We start from the raw sequence: 19,061 nt of genomic DNA on the forward strand, positions 1-19,061 counted from the left end.
AACATGAAAATTATCAAATAATTTTGTTCTTGCAAATTACAAATGCCCTGCTTTTAAATAATCTGTTTGTACTGAATGAACGCTGATAAAAAAAATCCATAGGTACCTACCTAAATGTAATAATTTTTTAGGCACTTGCTACTTGCAACTTACCTTCAACTATAGAACTTATTTTCCTAAAAACAAATTAATTCAACACCGCGATGTTAGTTGGTTATGATCAGGGCTAGGAATCATAAGTTATGATTTTTCATAAGGTACCTAACACTCATAATATAGGTACCTATATTGTTTTTTTATGACCGCCTAAGTTATCTTTGTATTTATAATGACTTTCCACCATCGGGCATCATAAACATTACAGGTACCCAGGGCTTGGAACCGAAATTAAAAATACCGGTATTTTAACCGGAACCTATTGAAAATGTTGGAACCGGAACCGATATTTGTTGGAAGAGAATTTTTCGGTTAATTTTGGTTTTTTTCAGTTCTAAGCTTTTATTTAATTATTTAATATATTTAGCCAGGTAATACATATTATTAAATAATAGTTGATTCGGTTTGATTGTAAATGTATACGGGTAATTATAATTGTATATTTCTATAATCTAACAGTTCCAGGAAACAATAAAATATGAGCATTTACCAAAATAAATATAATAAATATTGTTAATTAAATTTAATAATATTGTTATAAGATTTAAAAAGAAAAATTTTTATGAATTTCTAACTCGAAATAATTTGCAAATTTTCGTGATTTTTCCATATTTTGTCATTTTTTGAACTTTAAATGCTTATAAAAAAAACTGTGACTAACGATTTTTAATATTTTTCATCTGCCTTTGAAACAATATACTAGGAGCCTTCTATTAAATTTTCAAGCTTTTTTATCCAACAAATAAAATTTTATTGATATTTTTAGAAAAAAAACTAAAAAAAAATGAAAAATGAAAATGTCCGTAAAGAGCTCAAAATAAATCAAAATACTTTGAAAATGTTATGGTGTATAGAAAATGCTAAGATAAACATTCAGTCAAAATTTCATTTATCTACGGTCATTTTTTTTAAAGTTACACCAAAAACCAAATTCAATTTTGTGAAAAATCGATTTTGCGTAAAAATTCCCGTTTTTCCTTAATTTTTCTTTTGTTTTTCCCGGCGCTTTTGAAAACTGCTGGGAAATTGAAATTTTGACCTCCCCAATGCACCAACGATATTCACTTTCTGATCGAACAAGATACTGAAGTTGAAAATCGTAGCATTATTTCGACTACTTATCGTGTACACAGACACAAAAAAATAAAAAATAAAAAAACACACATCATTGTAAAATCAATACATTCATCGTTCCACTCAGAATCTAAAATTGAAAACTTACAATATCCGTAAACAGTCAAATTATTTTCAAAATTTTATCGTATATATAAAATGCTAATATAAACATTCAGTGAAATTTTCAAGTTTCTACAGTCATTCGTTTTTTAATTACAACAAAATAAGAAAATCGTTACGTAAGAAATCGAGTGAATATCTAATGTTGTAAAAATATGAATTTCAAACGCTCATAAAAATTTAATTTGAGTTTCTTATAGACATTTTTTTTTTTGATAAAGGTAGATTATCCTATAAGGAATCTTGTATTACATTTTAAAATCTTAGTTCTAAAAAGAAAAGTTTTTACGAATTATTAACTCAAAATAATTTTTTAAAATGATTTTTACATATTTTGTCAATTTTTGAACTTTAAATGCTAATAAAAAAAAAAACTGTGACTAAGGATTTTAAATATTTTTCAAATGTCATTGTAACAATATAGTAGGAGCCTTGTATTAAAAAATAAAAATAAAAAATAAAAAATAAAAAAAAAACACACATCATTGTAAAATCAATACACTCAGAATCTAAAATGAAAAATGTGGGAAAGTCAATTTCAAGTAGATTTGATGACGAATTCAAATCTGTTTTCAGAGTTCTTATCGCTTCATTAGAATTGGAAATATAAAAAACCAGTGAAAATGTCATGTATCTACAATCATTCGTTTTAAAGTTACACCAAAAACCAAAATCAATTTTCTCGAAAACAGATTTTGCGTAAAAATTCCCGTTTTTCCTTAATTTTTCTTTTGTTTTTCACGGTGCTTTTGAAAACTATTTGAACAATTTTACGTTGACCCCCCAAAGTACCAACTAGATTCACTTTCCTATCAGAAAAGGTACTGTTGAAGAAAATCCAAGCACTTTTACTGTCCTAAAAGGTGATGACAGACACAAAAAAAAATTTAAAAAAAATAAAAAAATTAAAATAAAAAAAAAGTACACATCATTGTAAAATCAATACATTCATCGTTCCACTCAGAATCTAAAAAACTAATTAAATTGGAAACTGAAATTGTACGTAAACAGCTCAAAACAAATCAAAATATTTTGAAAATGAACATTTAAACAACCAGTGAAAATTTCATGTATCTACAGTCATTCGTTTTAAAGTTACACCAAAAACCAAAATAAATTTTCTCGAAAACAGATTTTGCATAAAAATTCCTGTTTTTCCTTAATTTTTCTTTTGTTTTTCACGGCGCTTTTGAAAACTATATGAAATTTCCAATTTTGGCCTCCCGAATGCACCAACTATTGAAGAAACACATACTGTTGAAGAAAATCGAAGCAGTTTTACTGCCCCAAACCGTGATGACAGACACAAAAATAAAAAATAAAAAAAAATAAAAAAAAAGTAAAAAAACACACATCATTGTAAAATCAATACATTCATCGTTCCACTCAGAATCTAAAATATAATCATGAAACTGGACAAAAATGATTCGACTTCCATTGAAATAGTAATTGATTTGTTCGCCGATCCAGGGTTAGAATTAAATTTAGGTTATATCAAATCAAAATTTGGATCGCTACCAAATTCAATCAAACGATTAGAATCGTCAAAAATATGCCTTTCCGATGCTATACTAATTGTAGAAGAAGAAAAAAATAAAATTCAATTAGCACGAAATATAGTTGGGCGTGAAATTCAACATAAATTTAAAACTGTTTTAGAAAAAAATATTGGCTATAAAACAATGCACATTATTTCAAAAATATTGAAAGGACAAGAAGTGGCAAAAGAAGGATTGCTAGAAGATATGAATACAAATGATATCACTTTTTTCAAACATGCGCCAATCACATCTGTGGAAGTCGAAAGAAGTTTTTCAACCTACAAAACTTTACTATCGCACAATCGCCGATCTTCAGTTGCGGGCCCTACTTATTATTAATACGGTAGCCGGTAAGTTGAATTAATATTATAAGATTTCAAGAAAATAACTAAAATTGTCATTCTTGGTTACCTATTTAATATGCAATTTCCTCCAAATTTGAACAGAAAATAACCGTGATATATTTTTGAGATTTTTTGCTTACAGAATAACAAACTGATATAATATCATTGTGTAAGAAAAACGATTCTGAGTGAAAACGGTCAGCCTATGATATTATTAAGTATATTTGATGATATCATTGTGAATAAAGTAATTTATATATAACCTATTTATGTGGAACCTTGTTTTAAATTTTCAATCCTTAGCTTTAATGGTTAAACGTTTTATAATCTTTTAACTACAAAATAAAAATTAAATTTTAAATTTGATACATTTTGTCAAAATTCGAACTTTAAATGCATATAAAAAAAAGTGTGCCTATGTATTTTTAATATTTTTCAACTGTTATTGTAACAATATATCAGGAGCCTTGCATTAAATTTTCACGCTTTTATTACCCAACAAATAACATTTTATTGATATTTACAGAAAAAAAAACTAAAAAAATTGAAAACTGACAATGTCCGTAAACAGTTCAAAAAGAATCAAAATATTTTAATAATTGTATGGTGTATGGAAAATGAAAATATAAACATTCAGTAAAATGTTCATGTATCTACAGTTATTCGTTTTTAAATAACAACAAAATAATAATACCGCTACACGAGAAATCGAGTGAATATCCAATATCATTGTGAAATCAATATAACATTATTTTATACATTTAAATATTTATGCTTTCATAATTATTTTGATATTGAAGCATAATTAATGCTCCACCGGGCTTACTAGTTGCGTTCCAAAGCGTACCATTACTACGAAAAATGGTTTAGTACCTACTCTAATCCGAGTTTCGGCACACAAATAATATTTGCAATAATATCTATCATAGATACCTTTATAATATTATCGTCTCCCGTCCGATAAAAATGACTGTCAGTAATCTTAATATAGGCTTATAAGTTATAACATATTATTTTATTAGGTACCTAAATCAAAGGTGGTTTTATCATATCCTATATATAGGCTAAACTTATATGAACTTTGATGATAATACCTACCTATGGCCATATAGCTATATATTGTTTAACGTTCCCTGTTTTTTAATAACGACAATCTAAAATAAGTAGAATTATTTACTGATTATACTTATTATATTATTAGAAACATTAATTTTATAAGTCTAATTTTTAAATACAAAGAAGGAAAATCTATAAGTCATAAATATTTTTTGTTAATGTAAGTAACTACTACAACAAAAACCTTACGAAAAATAGGTACCTAGTAAAAATGCTTGTCCAAAATCCAGTCCAAAGACAAAAAATAAGTACATAATACACATCTTTGATATGGTTGAAATAAATGTTGTTTTATTTATTGTAATTTTTCTTCTATAATAAATAATATTATATAGAACTAATTTTAATTACGCGCATAATTGTATAAATTGAATAGGTAGTTAAATGTTATTTATTTTTAGATGTCACCAATACTCTGTTGTAATTCTTCCATGTCACATTTCAATTGTTTTAATTCCGCTGCATAGTTATCTTCGGTATTTGATTTTGTGGCATATTTTTGGATCATACATTTTGTGCTGTTTGATATACCGCATGGAAGCTTTATGTCTGACGAGGAACATGATGGTTTACAACAAGGATCCAATTTTTTTTTTGGACAACAAGGCATTGGTGGCATAATTGGGTCACAACAAGGTTCGGGTTTCTTTTTCGGACAACAAATTGGAGTTGGCGGACAGCAAGTAGGTTCACATTTTGGTTCACATTTCTTTTTCGGACAACAAATAGGAGTTGGTGGGCAACAAATAGGTTCACATTTTGGTTCACATTTCTTTTTCGGACAACAAATAGGTTCACATTTTGGTTCACATTTCTTTTTCGGACAACAAGGACTCGGTCCACATTTCTTTTTAGGACAACAACAAGGACTTGGGCAACACTTCTTTTTCGGGCAACAACAAGTATCGACAAAACACTTGATTTGCTCAATTTTTTCCGATAGTAAACACATTTGTTTTAGTTGACATTCTCTTTCGTAAATTTTAATTTTCAGCTGGTTTATTTCCATACACTTACAATCAATTTCTTGTTGTAAATCAACGATTCTTTTCTTCAAGCAACATATTTCGTTATTCTTAGCACACATTTCTTCTTGTAATTTCTGTACCCGGTTTTTCATTTCTAAATGATTCTTTGCACTCACTTTATTCAATTCTATTAATTTGCAAGCAAACTTTTTTGATTTACATCTCTCGTCGTTTAATTTACACATTGCATCGTCTAATCGCATCTCTAAGTCGCTAACTTTTTTGCAACATGCTTTCAACTCGCATGTTAAATTGTCACGTTCTTGTATGTACCTTTCCTCAATGCGCGTAGCAGCTAATTTTGCCTCGCATAGACATTTTTTTGTACAGTTTAACTCCGTAGTCAAAACCCCGTTCATCTCGTGCAATTTATTGCATTCAGTAGTACACTCCTCAAGTTCCCTGCGAACTTTACAGAGCTCCTGTTCAGTACATTTCAAAGATACCTTCAATTTATTAACCAAACAGAGAGCTTCTTCCAATTCCGACTAAAAAATATAAATACAAATATATTAATATCTTCACAACAACATATATATTATAAAGTATTAAAGTATAATATTCAATATGTGGAGCTGGTCCATTATACTGACTTATGAAAAAAGGCACATAGGAAAAAAATATATAAATTCGATGGACTCATATATCATAGTATATTAATCATCATATAATTTATACCTATAATATAAATTATTATGTGACTTCGTAGTTAACGGATAACATAACCTAAAGCAGTAGAGGTAACCTAGGTCAAAACTAACGTTTATACTATAATAGTTCGGCAACTTTTTTCTTAACTGTTATATTTGTTGACTAGTGACACCGATAGTGAATAAACCAGGCACCGCCATCAAAATTGTTTTTTGGCCATACAGCGAAGATGATCGTTATCCACGCAGCATTTTAATATTTCCCAACTATGGTATAAATATTTTCAGGAAAACAAAAAAGTTGTCAAAATAATTGAAAAAGTTGGGTAAATAATAAGGAAATATTTTATTTATATTTTTTGGCCATAAGTTCACTGTTGAAAAATATTTTGTAAAAAATATTAACAAAACATTTTAATCATATTTTTTTAAAAAACATTTTCATGGAAATATTATAAAAATATTAAGTCAACATTTTTGTGCAATATTTTATTATTTTATAAGAATAAAATATTTATACAATATTATTAGTCTAATATGCATTATTCAAGCACTTCAAAATACTCACAAAATATTATCATTTCCCAAATGCAGTGTGGCTACAGTCAAAACATCAAACAAAACACTCAGCCGTAGCAAATTTAAAAATATTAGGTTATTTAATTGTATGTGAAAACAAGAGTGGACAATTAATTATAACAAATATTATTTATACTTATTGAAAAATATAAACCTAAATTACCTAACTTTGTATGATATTGTGTAAGTATTTGAAATTATTTTGTGTAATATGATATTTCATTTAAGACTATTTAATTTAAGTGTTTCATACATTATTTTGATGTATTCGTATTAAAGTGATTAAACTATCTAAAATTACGTTTTATGTGTATACTAACAAATAACAATTTTTTTGAGTACCTAATTGTATCATTCTAAAATCAAGAAAAGGAAATATTTACTTTAGTTTGACATAATTCTTTCTGAACACATTTCAAAGCTATTTCGGCCTCTGCTAACTGGGTTTGTAATTTATTTTCATTACATTTTAAAATTTTGATTTCACGACTCAAACAGTTGTTGGCGTCTTCTAGTTTCCCGTACTTGAGTTCCCATTGGTATTCTGAATTCGCACATTCTTTAAGCTTTTTCGTTTGCTCGTCACACGTAGCTGATAGTTCGCAAAACGCTCTCTTATGGGCGTTAATACTGTCTTCATGACTTTTTTCAATTTGTTTGTAAATTTCTCGTAATTTATTTCTTTCAGAAACCACTGAATCAAACTCTTCTAGTTTTTTATTTAACTTGCATATTTTATCCTCTTGACAGGATATAATATCTTTTAACTCTTGCGTCGTGTCTTCTGTTGAGTACATCTAGATAAACAAATTTTTTAGATAAGTACCTATTTTGGATTTTATACTGTACATAATACTGTGTATATAACTTACTTTGTATGGATTTATTTTATTTTGTATGAATTTAGAATAAAAATTGAATGTTATAAATTTTATGACCTACTAATTTGTTTAAGTGATTGGAATTAATTGTTCTGTTTGTTTATTATCAAACAAAACTTCTGTTGCTATATACCTACTTGTAATACTAATAAACAAAATTATGTACATGAAATTCAGTAATAACATATGTGCCAAGATAATATTTATTTTATTTTAATACATAATATTAATTTTTTTAACACAAAATTATATTTATCTGTCCTTGAACTAGAATAAACTTTACTCTTTGTTCAAATTAAATTACATTATTAGATATTATTATGTAATAAGTTGTTGACTATTCTACATAAGATATAATTTTTATACTAACCATAATATATTAAATATAAAAAAATTACGGTAACAACGTATAAATACATTTATAAAGAACAAATTTATAGATTTCCAATTTATTAGATAAAAAATGATAATCTAATTTTTAAAACATACAGGTACCTACTATTTATTATTAAAATATTTAAATTAAAGAATATGTATTCATAAAATTAACCTAGGTTTAGACTTTACTAAAGGACGTTAGGTATGTCGAGACCCAAATAGTTATAATATAGGTTCAATAATCAGATATTTTTCGCAGAGCTACAAGCATATGAGAGTAGAAAAAATCAATAATTACAGGAGCTATATCACAGGCCAAATATTATACCATATATAAAAGGCAAACGACTAGAATGGTTTGGTCATGTATGGAGTGCGGACGGACAAATAATAAAAGAAGTTCTAGTTAACAAAATAAACAAAAAACATCCATTCCAAAGATCAAGGACCGGATGTTGTGGATCAAGACATCAAAAATATAAAAGAGGATTTGATTTTTTATAACGCATATGGTAGAGAGAACTAGAGAAGTGGAGAGATTATGTGATAGCAGCGATGGCCCTTAATGGGCTGACAAGCTGAAGAAGAAAGAAGAAGAAAGAAAGGTGCAATAATTGAACTTAAATTTATTAAATGGTAAATTTAGTACTTACCAATGATTTGAGTTATTATAATTTTTTATATTAAGGTCAACGACTAATGAACCTGTAAGGTCTATAGGGTTGGGACGGCTGGTGTGGTTGGTTAGCAACACGTCTGTGTGGCAAGAATTTTGCCACTGCGTACCTGGATGGTTACCCATCCGGGAACTAGTATCAGCAGACGTTGCTTACTCTCAACTCTCAACTGATTTAAATATTAATCTAGTAAATTAATTCTCTAATATCAATACGCTACCTATACCGGTACTGACATTTCCCATTGATTATAAATACTAATAAGTACCTAATGGCTAATATAGTCTATTCATAACCAATGGTACTACTTAAATTATACTTATTGTACTATATATATATATATTTAAATTATTCAATTAATAGCTTTTATAGTTTGGTACCTATTTTTCAATATTGGATATAGTATGAATCTGTATTAAATACCTATAGGTATTCAATACTCATATTTTAATATTTTTTAATACTAGCTAGTTTGAGTTTTTTTTTAAATAATATATAACACTGTTTAACAATAAATTATTCATTTATTTAACCGTAGTATTATAGTATAATAATATGTATTAATAATTAATTAGTCTTTGATTAAATATATTTCTATTTGTTTGTTTTGAACTATGAATAAGTACCTACTATAATATTAAAATTTAAAATTTTCAGTTTATACAACTTTATAACTGAATATAAAGAGAAGAATATAAGTGAGTGAGAGGGTAAAAAATTTATGAAACACTGTTTTTTTTTTTACATTTTCGGCAACATCGTGCTTGAGCACCAGTGTGGCAGTGTGGCTGGCGGTTGTAGTATTGCTAAAATCTCTAACGGTTTATGTGGCGAACACTCAAGTTTAAAACTCAAATCCATTATACCACGCCCCCCGGTTAATGGCATAGTATTTATTTTTATTTTTTAAAGATACCTTGACATTTTTAATACCTTATATATTAAATAATTGTGTTTATTAAGCAATACAATTAATGTATAATATACTCAGGAAAATAACAGAAGAACAGAAATTAAATACATTTTTTTGGATCCCCCCTCCCCTCTTGAATAAATCCTAGTTGCGCCACTGTATCCCGTATATGTAACATGTACGCCATGTACCCCGCCGTATAGACTATACGGATAATTCTGATTTTGAAATAATGCATACTATTAATATACAATGCTTTAAATACTTTGATCGTAACATTTTTTTCTTTGTTTTGTTAATTTATTGTTGTACCCACTCATCCACCCTACCCCAAAATAATACGTTGTGGTCGGTGGTCGTCACAGGTACCTATAGGTACATTGGGATAGGTGCTACTGTACAACATGACAAAATGTATGTGGCACGCGTTGGTAGGTTAGTATTTTGCGTACGATAAAGAGGTATTATTAGTTTTGCATCATAATCATCTGTTAATCTCAAAATTGTGTACTCAAAGGCAAATGGTGGTCGCGACAAACGATGCCCAGCTGTTGTATAACCAAACCGTACTTAATATTTTTGAGCCTCGTTACTTCACCCGTCTTCCGAGGATTGACGGCCGAAGGCGGAGGACTGTCAATAGCTTGTACATACGTGATAGACATACGCACATCAGTCAACTGCATAATATAATGTCCACACTCCACAGGTTCCTCGTATTAGGATGCCCTTACGACCATTATTTAGAATTTCAATAAATTATATTTAACTATATAATTGAACCATATAATCTATGTATATACAATATACTTACCGCTACTTTAAAAAAAAAAATGAGTACTAAGAGGTATTGTGTCTATTCTTATTTCTTAAAGAGTAGATGATTATATTTTTTTTTAAAGTATAATATTCTGTAGTCTATAGATCTTGGAATAGTTAAATATTGAATTTTTAATTGAGATTATTAATTTTGTAGTTTATCGGTATTCAGTGAAACTTCCAATTATACCACTGTGCGTGAAAAAAATTCTCTAAAATAGTTTTGCGTAAATAATATGAATGTGTATAAGAATATAAGATAATACACATTAATAGGTACATGACCTCGTGGGTACAGCCATATTATATTATAGCGTATAAAATAAATATAAAATATTCATTTTATTTTATTTTATTTTATTCATTATAATAAATATTATATATATTTTTTTTATCGAGTGCAGCTCGCACCGGATACAGTGACTATGACACAATTGTTTAAAGCACGCTTTGGGCTCGACACTTTGATCTCCTTGGTGCAAGATAGTTAGTTATGTTTTATTAATATTTGAAAATATAAATTAAAAATTAATTACAAATTTTTAAAAAAAGATTCTTAGTGGGCCTTTCAGTTTCTCAGTACATCAATTTATATGAATGTAATGTATATAATGTATATGAAATGTGTTTAACAATTTATTGTCATATTGTATACTATATTAGTAGCATGTATAGTTATCATCTATATAGGACATGGGTATAATATATTATCTATCTTATACATATATACAAATCTCGTGTCACAATGTTTGTCCGGAATGAACTCCGAAACTAATGGACCGATCATGATGAATTTTTTTTTACACCGTGTGTAATTTGGTCCAGCTTAAAAGATAAGATAGTTTTCATCGTGAGAAGAGCAACCCCGGTAGGTGCTAAGACGGAAATTTTGTGATTTCAGATCGAAATTTTGTTTTTAAATGGTTGCCATGAGTGACGTCGTATAACATGATTCGTTCTATAAATTTCAATACAGAATTATAGTGAACATTCAAATCTATTTATATTAACAAAAGACAGGTTAACCAAAAATATTGTGCACCAATTGGTTCTTAGTTAAATTTAAATGTTATTAAAAATAGTTTAAAATGTACATAATTTATAAAATTATATTTGTTTATGATATCAATATAGAACTTTGTAATTTACTCATTCATTGCAGACTATGTTCTATCCTTAATCCTGTGTGTTATTATTAGTGACATTATATGAATATTAATTTGACATACTCAATAGTTTACTATAGCTATGATCTCCGAAACCACTAATAAACTACAAATAAAAAAAAAAATTTCTAATACATAATAACAATAATAATACACGGCCTACGAAAATGCAAAAAAATAAACTAATCTCGTGTCACAATGTTTGTCCGGAATGAACTCCGTAACTACAGGACTGATCTTAATGATATTTTTACACTGAGTACACTGAGTACACTGAGAGGTATAATTTGGTCCAATTTAAAAGATAGGCTAATTTAAAAAGAGAGAGGACCAACCCCGGGAGGTACACAAACGGGAATTTTGAGATTTAATATGGACATTTTTGTTTATAAATGGTTGCCATGAGTGACGTCGTATAAACTGATTCGTTCTAGAAATTTCAAACCACAATTATTATAGTGAATCGTTTTAATTCGTTACCACGAGAACAAACAAACCATTTATGTACATCGACGATTTTTATTGTACGTATTATACATAATCAATCAGTATTATTATTATGCGTCCATAAGCAATGATGGGTTTTTAAGCTATATAATAATAATAATAATAGTAATAAAAAAAATTAATTGCTTTACTTTTCAAATATAAATTATAATATAATATCTAACCATAAAAATGTGAAATGAAAATCTCTGTACAGGCTAAACTCTGGAACTACTTATCAGATTTTCTTGATTTTTTTTTTTTAAACAAAAGAGTATTTTACGGAGAAGGTTTATATGAAAGAAAATTTTAGGGAAATCCACCAGTGTATAATATATTGGTTGCTATTGGTTAATCGGGCATGTTTGTTGATTTGTATTATTATCTTTTGTCAATATAGGTACATATATATAATATATACAAGAAAATCTTATAAATAGTTCCAGAGTTTAGTCTGTATAGTTATAGTCTGTGTATTTATATAATTCGATTTATATTTATATATATATGTATATAAATTAATGTTTGTGGGTAGATTAGACTTTTGGGAAGAAGATAGGTTAATTTACAAAGGGTTAAATTTGTTTTTTTTTATTCATCGGATTTTAGTACGGTTAGGTTAGGATAGGATTTTATATAAATTGATTATATTAATCCACTATCCACCGAGGTGGAATAAAGTAAAAACAACAAACTTGGTATAACTTTGATACTTTAGAGTTAAACCATACACTTACGTACAAATAGCACTGGTTTCCTACCTGATAATATACTGCTGCGAAACAGAATTTTTATTCTGGGCAACGGAAAAATTAAGATAAGATTTTAACACCATACACTGATTATTAAATAACGAATTGAACAAAGTTTATAGTCATATAAAGTTGGTGTACCTACATTTAACGGTTAACGAAGTGCACGGGATCAACTAGTATAGTAGTATATATATATATGTATACCATTATACTATTATAGCCTATAGGTATTTGCTATACATTTTATTTTTACATTATCAAGACATTTATAATTTCCATTATTACTTAATCGCATATTACTATTTCTTATGTATTTTGATAATTTTTTTTTTTATGACTTATACAGTTTACACATAACAATAATTGAGTTAAAAATAGCCCAATCATTTTTTATTTAATAAAATTAAAAATGTATAATTTTACATACTATACAATATACATTATAATATATTTATACAATTTATCTAAGCTTAATTGTTAAATTTGACATTTTTTGATCCACAATAAAAATGTCTAATTTTATATATAGCTATTAGCTATATTATATATGTATTGTTAATATTTTTTTTAATTAAAGATTCTAGATAAGAATAGTTTTAATATAAAATATACAAAAAAAATTGATTCATTAACAATAGTTTGGTTTATTATAATGCATATTATGTATAGAAATATAAGAAATAAGTATTAAAATTATATTCTGATACAGGTTTATTTAGATAATTAATACAGCATTTTTATTATTTTCAATATGACTTATATATGTATTTTATGTAAAATATTTATGTATGCAACCTGGCATCTCAAATCTCAAACCCACGTCAACGTATACTGTGAAGTGTGAGTACTGTATTATAAATAATATAATCTATATCCATCTAGGATTCTAGAAAATACCCACGCTGTATACCTTGTATGGAGGTAAACTAAATCCGAAACATCTTTTTTGTGGTAAACTGAGTAACCTTAAGGTTTGAAAAGATTTAAGGTAAAATGAGTTTCGGGTTTGAACATTTTTACGGTGAACCGACTGAACTCAGTTTCTTTAAAAGCTCATTTTTCATATCACAGTACTGGCTGAGGACAGTCCGTGGTTAAAACTTAAAAATGTGCTTTTTTTGTTTTCTCTATTGTTTTTTTAATAATTGTTTTAATTCGCAATACTGTCATATTTATATAAAAAATCATAATTAAGTAAAAATAGATATATCTATGTGTACAAATTATTAATAATATTTATTTTATCACTATTTTTATTATGTACAGGAACAGGGTAAAAATGTATATTAAATGAGTTCAACAAATTCAAGTCATAAAATATTTTTATTTTCACCATTTCACCATTTCTTGTCTCAAAATAAATGTCTTTTTCTAAAGTTATCTTTTTTTTTTTTTATAATAATCTATTTGTTACATATTTGCATGTATATCAATAAAACTATAGATGTTTGGATGAGAATTATTAAACATTCCATTGAAAAATCGATAATTACTAATTGGGTTTTCCAGAATGTAGACAATTTTACTTTTTATATTTATAAAGTATTTTTAGAAAATGAAATTATATTATTCTTGGACTCAATTTACTTAAGATGTTTAAGATTTTCGTACTCAGTTTACCGGTAAATAATATTTACCCAATTATTTGGGACTTAATGGTCACCTATTCACCCAGCCCCGCCTGTATATACGATGTGAACCACCTATGTGTGTACCTAAATAATGTATAATAGGTATCAGATCCAGACTACAATATATTATATTATAATTTATAATAAATTCAAAAGTATAATATGTATAAACATAATATAATTATACTTAAAAATACTATCAGTCGCGGTCAGCCGCCCTGCAAGCAGCTGCGACGCTATTGGCGCAACGCTGCCAGACGGACAGGAAATCGACCACCGACGCCGGTTCGTTTCGTGGATAAGCGGCGTGGACAGTCGTCATGGCGGTCGACCCTCCGTCGCCCAGCGCAGTCGCCGTGTACTGGAACCAACACTTGATCCTCTGGTGGGTGTGTCGGCGCCGCCTGACCACCGTGGCCGTGGACGGGCTGTGCCGCTGCTGCTCGTCCGACTGGCAGTGCAGGGCCATTAGCTTGGCTTTGAGGCGTTCCAGAAATCCAGGTGGCGGAAATTCCGACTGCCTGTCCACACCCGACTTGTGTAACATGCACCACGGGTGAATGACAAACAATAGGTTCCGCTCCGGATGTCCTATCCAACCGCCGCCGTGGTTCGTAACGGACACGGTGGACGTGTACGCTGCGCTAGTCGAGGAAGTCCGGCCACTTGGGACGGCAACTCCTTGGGCTGGCCTGTGATCTGACCGTTCCGAACCGTCCGTCGATGATACATCCGCTTCATCCGCATCTTCCGCTTCGTCCACTCCGTCAGATCGCTCGGCTTTTCTCGTCACCTCTGCCGCCTTCGTGGTCGCTGTCTTCAACCGTCTCTGTGACAGAGCTAAATTCACGTGGACATGAGTGTAGCACTAAAATTGACGGCCATAATATTATATAGTCATTTAAGATATATATCATAGTATAAACTATAATGATTATACAGGGTGTTTAAAAATAGAGAAAATTCTAGATTTTAAAAGTCATAACTCCGCAAGTTTTTGTCATACCAAGATTATTAGTCGTTAGGCGCCCGGTGCTAATGTAATTTTGTACACAAAAATACGCTCTACGGGAATAATGATCTTGTTCTATAGAATTAAACAATTTCGATAAATTTTTTTTAACATATGGAGATTAATATTTACAGGCTGTACCGAACTCCGTTTTTAAATGTTTCAATCTCAAACTTTATAATATGTCTTCAAAAATAATACAATTTTAAATGTTTTTTTTATGAATTATGATATTATACCATAATTTTAAATAAAATAAAAATCGAAGTTCAATACGACCAAGTTAATTCTAGATTAAATCAAAAACAAAACATTCGGTGCAAAAAAATATTTTTGTCACACCTGCACAGAAAGTTTGGTATTCGATGACGGTTGTTGAGTTGGAAAACGACCTTTTTCCATCGAAATTAAATGGAAATCCCCAAAAGTACTGAGCTCACATACCACACGTATCCTCTGCACAAACAGACACTAAAATCTATACTACGGTCCTTACAAAACATAAACTTTTGGTTACATTTAATATTCATATTATAACCTCCATGCATGACGCGTAAACATTTTTTTTCATGAGATAGTTGTTTTCGTATAATAATTTGGTTGTTGCATAGATCCCCGCATAATGCATTACCTTTGCCCGTGATTACATTTTTTTATTCTTATTTTATTTTAATATAATAATTATTATTTTACTGAAATCTATACCATGGTCCTTACATAACATACACTTTTGGTTAAATCTTATACATATTATAACATCACGATGTAGAGAAGATATCTTCTCTATACCGTGTAGGTATAACATCCACGCATGACGCTTAAAATCAATAAAACCAAATCGTTTCTTTCATGAAATATTGTTTTCGTAGAACAGTCTGGTTTTTGCCTATATTATCTTTGCCGTGATGGCATGATCAATGAACGCAGAGGCGTGAGAAAAATAGAATGTGTGGCTCGTGCGAGAAGACAATTTCAGTCATGGGTGAAATGCGGTACAAGTCGCCCGCGACTGAAATAGCTCACTTCCTGCCCTTGTCACACAATATACTATTTCAATTTTTTGGTTGTGTTACATTTTTAGCAAAGTATTTTTAATACGCAATAATTATTAAAAGTGTTAAATTATGAACCACACATTTCTTACTTTATTCTTACACTTTTCCAAACCCAAAATGTCAATAATTTCAAAAACCTAATCAACAATTTTGTGTCCAAAAATCTATCAATTGACACGACTTATACACTTACATGGAACAATGTTCACTATATTACAATGTCACTATATATTTTATATTCTCAAATCCGAATGGCGAAGAAAATCCATAATTATTTCAACCCAATTTCCCTTGAAATCAAAAGCAACCAATCTAGTCGTAAATTATAAAAGCCTTCAGTGGCCATCGATCGTTATGTTAATAGTTATTCGATAATTGATTACTATAAGTAGGTGATTCATATTATAATAATTATCATTTTATTTCCCCGCAGTACACGCAACTATTACGGGAAATGTTTCCGGCCTAAGCAGTACGACTGTTTTATCTGTCCAGTGTACATTACATTAATATATAGTTTATCAATAGCGCTTTATTCTTTGGCAGTCAGAAATATTTTAACTATACTCCGAATCATAGCAAAGTGATATTACGATGCTCGGTAACATATAATAATATAGTGAGCATTAAAATAATATGGTAGTTGAATCTGGTCCTATTATTGGTATTTTATAAGTATATATAATATAGTATTATATAATATATTATATATATTAAGCGCCTATGGTTACCTATACCTTATCCAACATACGCATATTACATAAATCATGTGAAATATAGTTGACCTCCAAAGAATGATAAAAGCTACCTATATTACACTTTTGTCGGTCACTATTGTCAATTTTTTTTTTTCTTGATACTTATTGAAAAATGTACCTATTTTATTACTATTTTAAAGACAAAAAATCACATGAATAATTTACATACTTTTTTAATGATAGGTGTATTTAGGTACATCACTATTTTAAGTTCTATCACTATTTCAGTATTTCACTAAGTTAGATAGAAATTATAATATGACCTTCAGAATGTACATACTTAAAATACCTATATGGGTTATTATTCATTTTACATTCTCCAATAAATTTGATTTAGAGTTTTGATCGTCTATACTCTAATTGAATAGATTTTTTGACACGTATTTGTAGAGTTTGGCACTTTTAATATTTTTTTACAATCATCCCAAGTATCTGTATACCATAGTGGTTCCCAAACTTTTTATTTTATGCCCTTCGCTTAAATTTTCAAAAATCTCACTCCTCTAGTGTAGACGACCTTTTTTTGTTTGTTATAGTGATACAAAATAACTATATATTATACAAATAAAGACTTTTTTTCATAAGTTTAAAAATAAAATATAAATCCACTTAATAATTAATAATATTATTTTTATATTTTTGAATACAATTTTGTGAGTATTTTTATATTAAAGATTATAAGTAAAATTAATTTATTGTTTTCAAATTTACCGATTTTAACTACAAAATTCTCGTTATTTCATCATCACTATATTCCCCCTACCCACGTTAGTATATATTAAATATGGGCATGAATAATATTTTGTAATATTTATGTTGTAAATTGTTTAATAATAATAAACATTGAAAATATGTAGGTACCTATTCAAAGGGTTAATTATTATTAGGATATAGGACATAGGTAGGTATCAAATAATATCAATATCGGTTGATCAAGTGTAGATATATTAAACAACAATTTCTTTCAATTGTATTTACCTCAGCTATTTAATTAGGTAAAAAATTAATACATTAATACCAGCATTTAATTTTTAATTCACTTTCATGGCAATGGTAGGCTTTTATTCTATATTCAGTGTCATAATAATAAGTGATAACACATATAATAAAACACGAATACATAAAGTATAAAATATAAAATATAATTATTATTATCTAACTTACCTATTAACGATGTAAATAAATAAATAATCGTGATCTATATTTAGTACGATTTTTGTTATATACAGGAACTGAAGGTTATTAAAGGTAACTACTAATGTAATACCTACCAATAAATTGTATGTACATTTTTAATACTTACATTTAAATTTTGTTTCCGATTCTTCTTTTTCAAAAATAGATATAAGTCGTTGAAACTTCAAAGATGTTTCATTAACTGTAAAATTATGTTCTTTGGAAAATTTTTCGATACGTTCTTTTACAGTTAAATTTAAACTATCATTGTCATCACTGTAGTTATCGGACATGGTTTATCTTGACGAAAATTTTAAAAAGGCGAACTACCAACTTCTGAGTTAAATCATTGAATGAACGCCAATTATCTTTCAAACTACCTTATTACTTCCACCTTTTATTGTGGTAAGTGTAAACCATTAAATAGTTGTAATAATAATCGGTTTACTATACCTGCTTTTAATCACGCACTAGGTATGTTTCTGATTCAATAGTTTATGTTTTTTAATTGTTTTGAAATTACGCACGGCGCACGATATAGTATTGATATAATATAGGTATACGATCAGTGTTACCTATCCATAATGTATTATTACTTATTAGTGTATTGCATAATAAATTATATTATTGTAATTTATCAAAAGTGAGTATTTATGTAATGATGTCATAACGGTATCAAAACATATATATTATATAGAATGTTT

The 19,061-nt window shown here is 28.4% G+C and overlaps 2 protein-coding genes across 2 annotated transcripts; both read right to left on the bottom strand.

Annotated features, from left to right (window-relative positions):
• Window positions 1-4,662: 4,662 nt before the first annotated feature.
• LOC100574631 (uncharacterized protein PFB0765w-like) lies at window positions 4,663-7,655 on the bottom strand. The gene is made up of 3 exons (XM_003247834.3): window positions 7,523-7,655; window positions 7,034-7,447; window positions 4,663-5,909 (listed from the first exon to the last, which is right to left on the bottom strand). The coding sequence occupies exons 2-3, from the start codon at window positions 7,445-7,447 to the stop codon at window positions 4,791-4,793; spliced, it is 1,533 nt and encodes a 510-aa protein (XP_003247882.1). The 5' UTR covers window positions 7,523-7,655; the 3' UTR covers window positions 4,663-4,790.
• A 6,309-nt stretch (window positions 7,656-13,964) lies between these two features.
• On the bottom strand, window positions 13,965-18,761 carry LOC100574717. The gene is made up of 2 exons (XM_003247835.4): window positions 18,485-18,761; window positions 13,965-15,196 (listed from the first exon to the last, which is right to left on the bottom strand). Exons 1-2 carry the CDS (start codon window positions 18,648-18,650, stop codon window positions 14,556-14,558), a joined length of 807 nt encoding a protein of 268 aa, XP_003247883.1. The 5' UTR covers window positions 18,651-18,761; the 3' UTR covers window positions 13,965-14,555.
• Window positions 18,762-19,061: the final 300 nt, after the last annotated feature.

This window comes from Acyrthosiphon pisum, chromosome X (genome assembly GCF_005508785.2).
Source record: "Acyrthosiphon pisum isolate AL4f chromosome X, pea_aphid_22Mar2018_4r6ur, whole genome shotgun sequence".
In the NCBI taxonomy this organism is placed as follows: domain Eukaryota; kingdom Metazoa; phylum Arthropoda; class Insecta; order Hemiptera; family Aphididae; genus Acyrthosiphon; species Acyrthosiphon pisum.

Bases quoted from the DNA above. Each gene is read 5' to 3' on its own strand.
- LOC100574631 (XM_003247834.3), bottom strand. From the start codon at position 7,447: ATGTACTCAACAGAAGACACGACGCAAGAGTTAAAAGATATTATATCC. The intron at 5,910-7,033 runs GTAAATATTTCC...TATATTTTTTAG, and splicing joins AAGAATTATGTCAAACTAAA to TCGGAATTGGAAGAAGCTCT.
- LOC100574717 (XM_003247835.4), bottom strand. From the start codon at position 18,650: ATGTCCGATAACTACAGTGATGACAATGATAGTTTAAATTTAACTGTA. The intron at 15,197-18,484 runs GTAAGTATTAAA...ACGTGAATTTAG, and splicing joins ATCGGAAACAAAATTTAAAT to CTCTGTCACAGAGACGGTTG.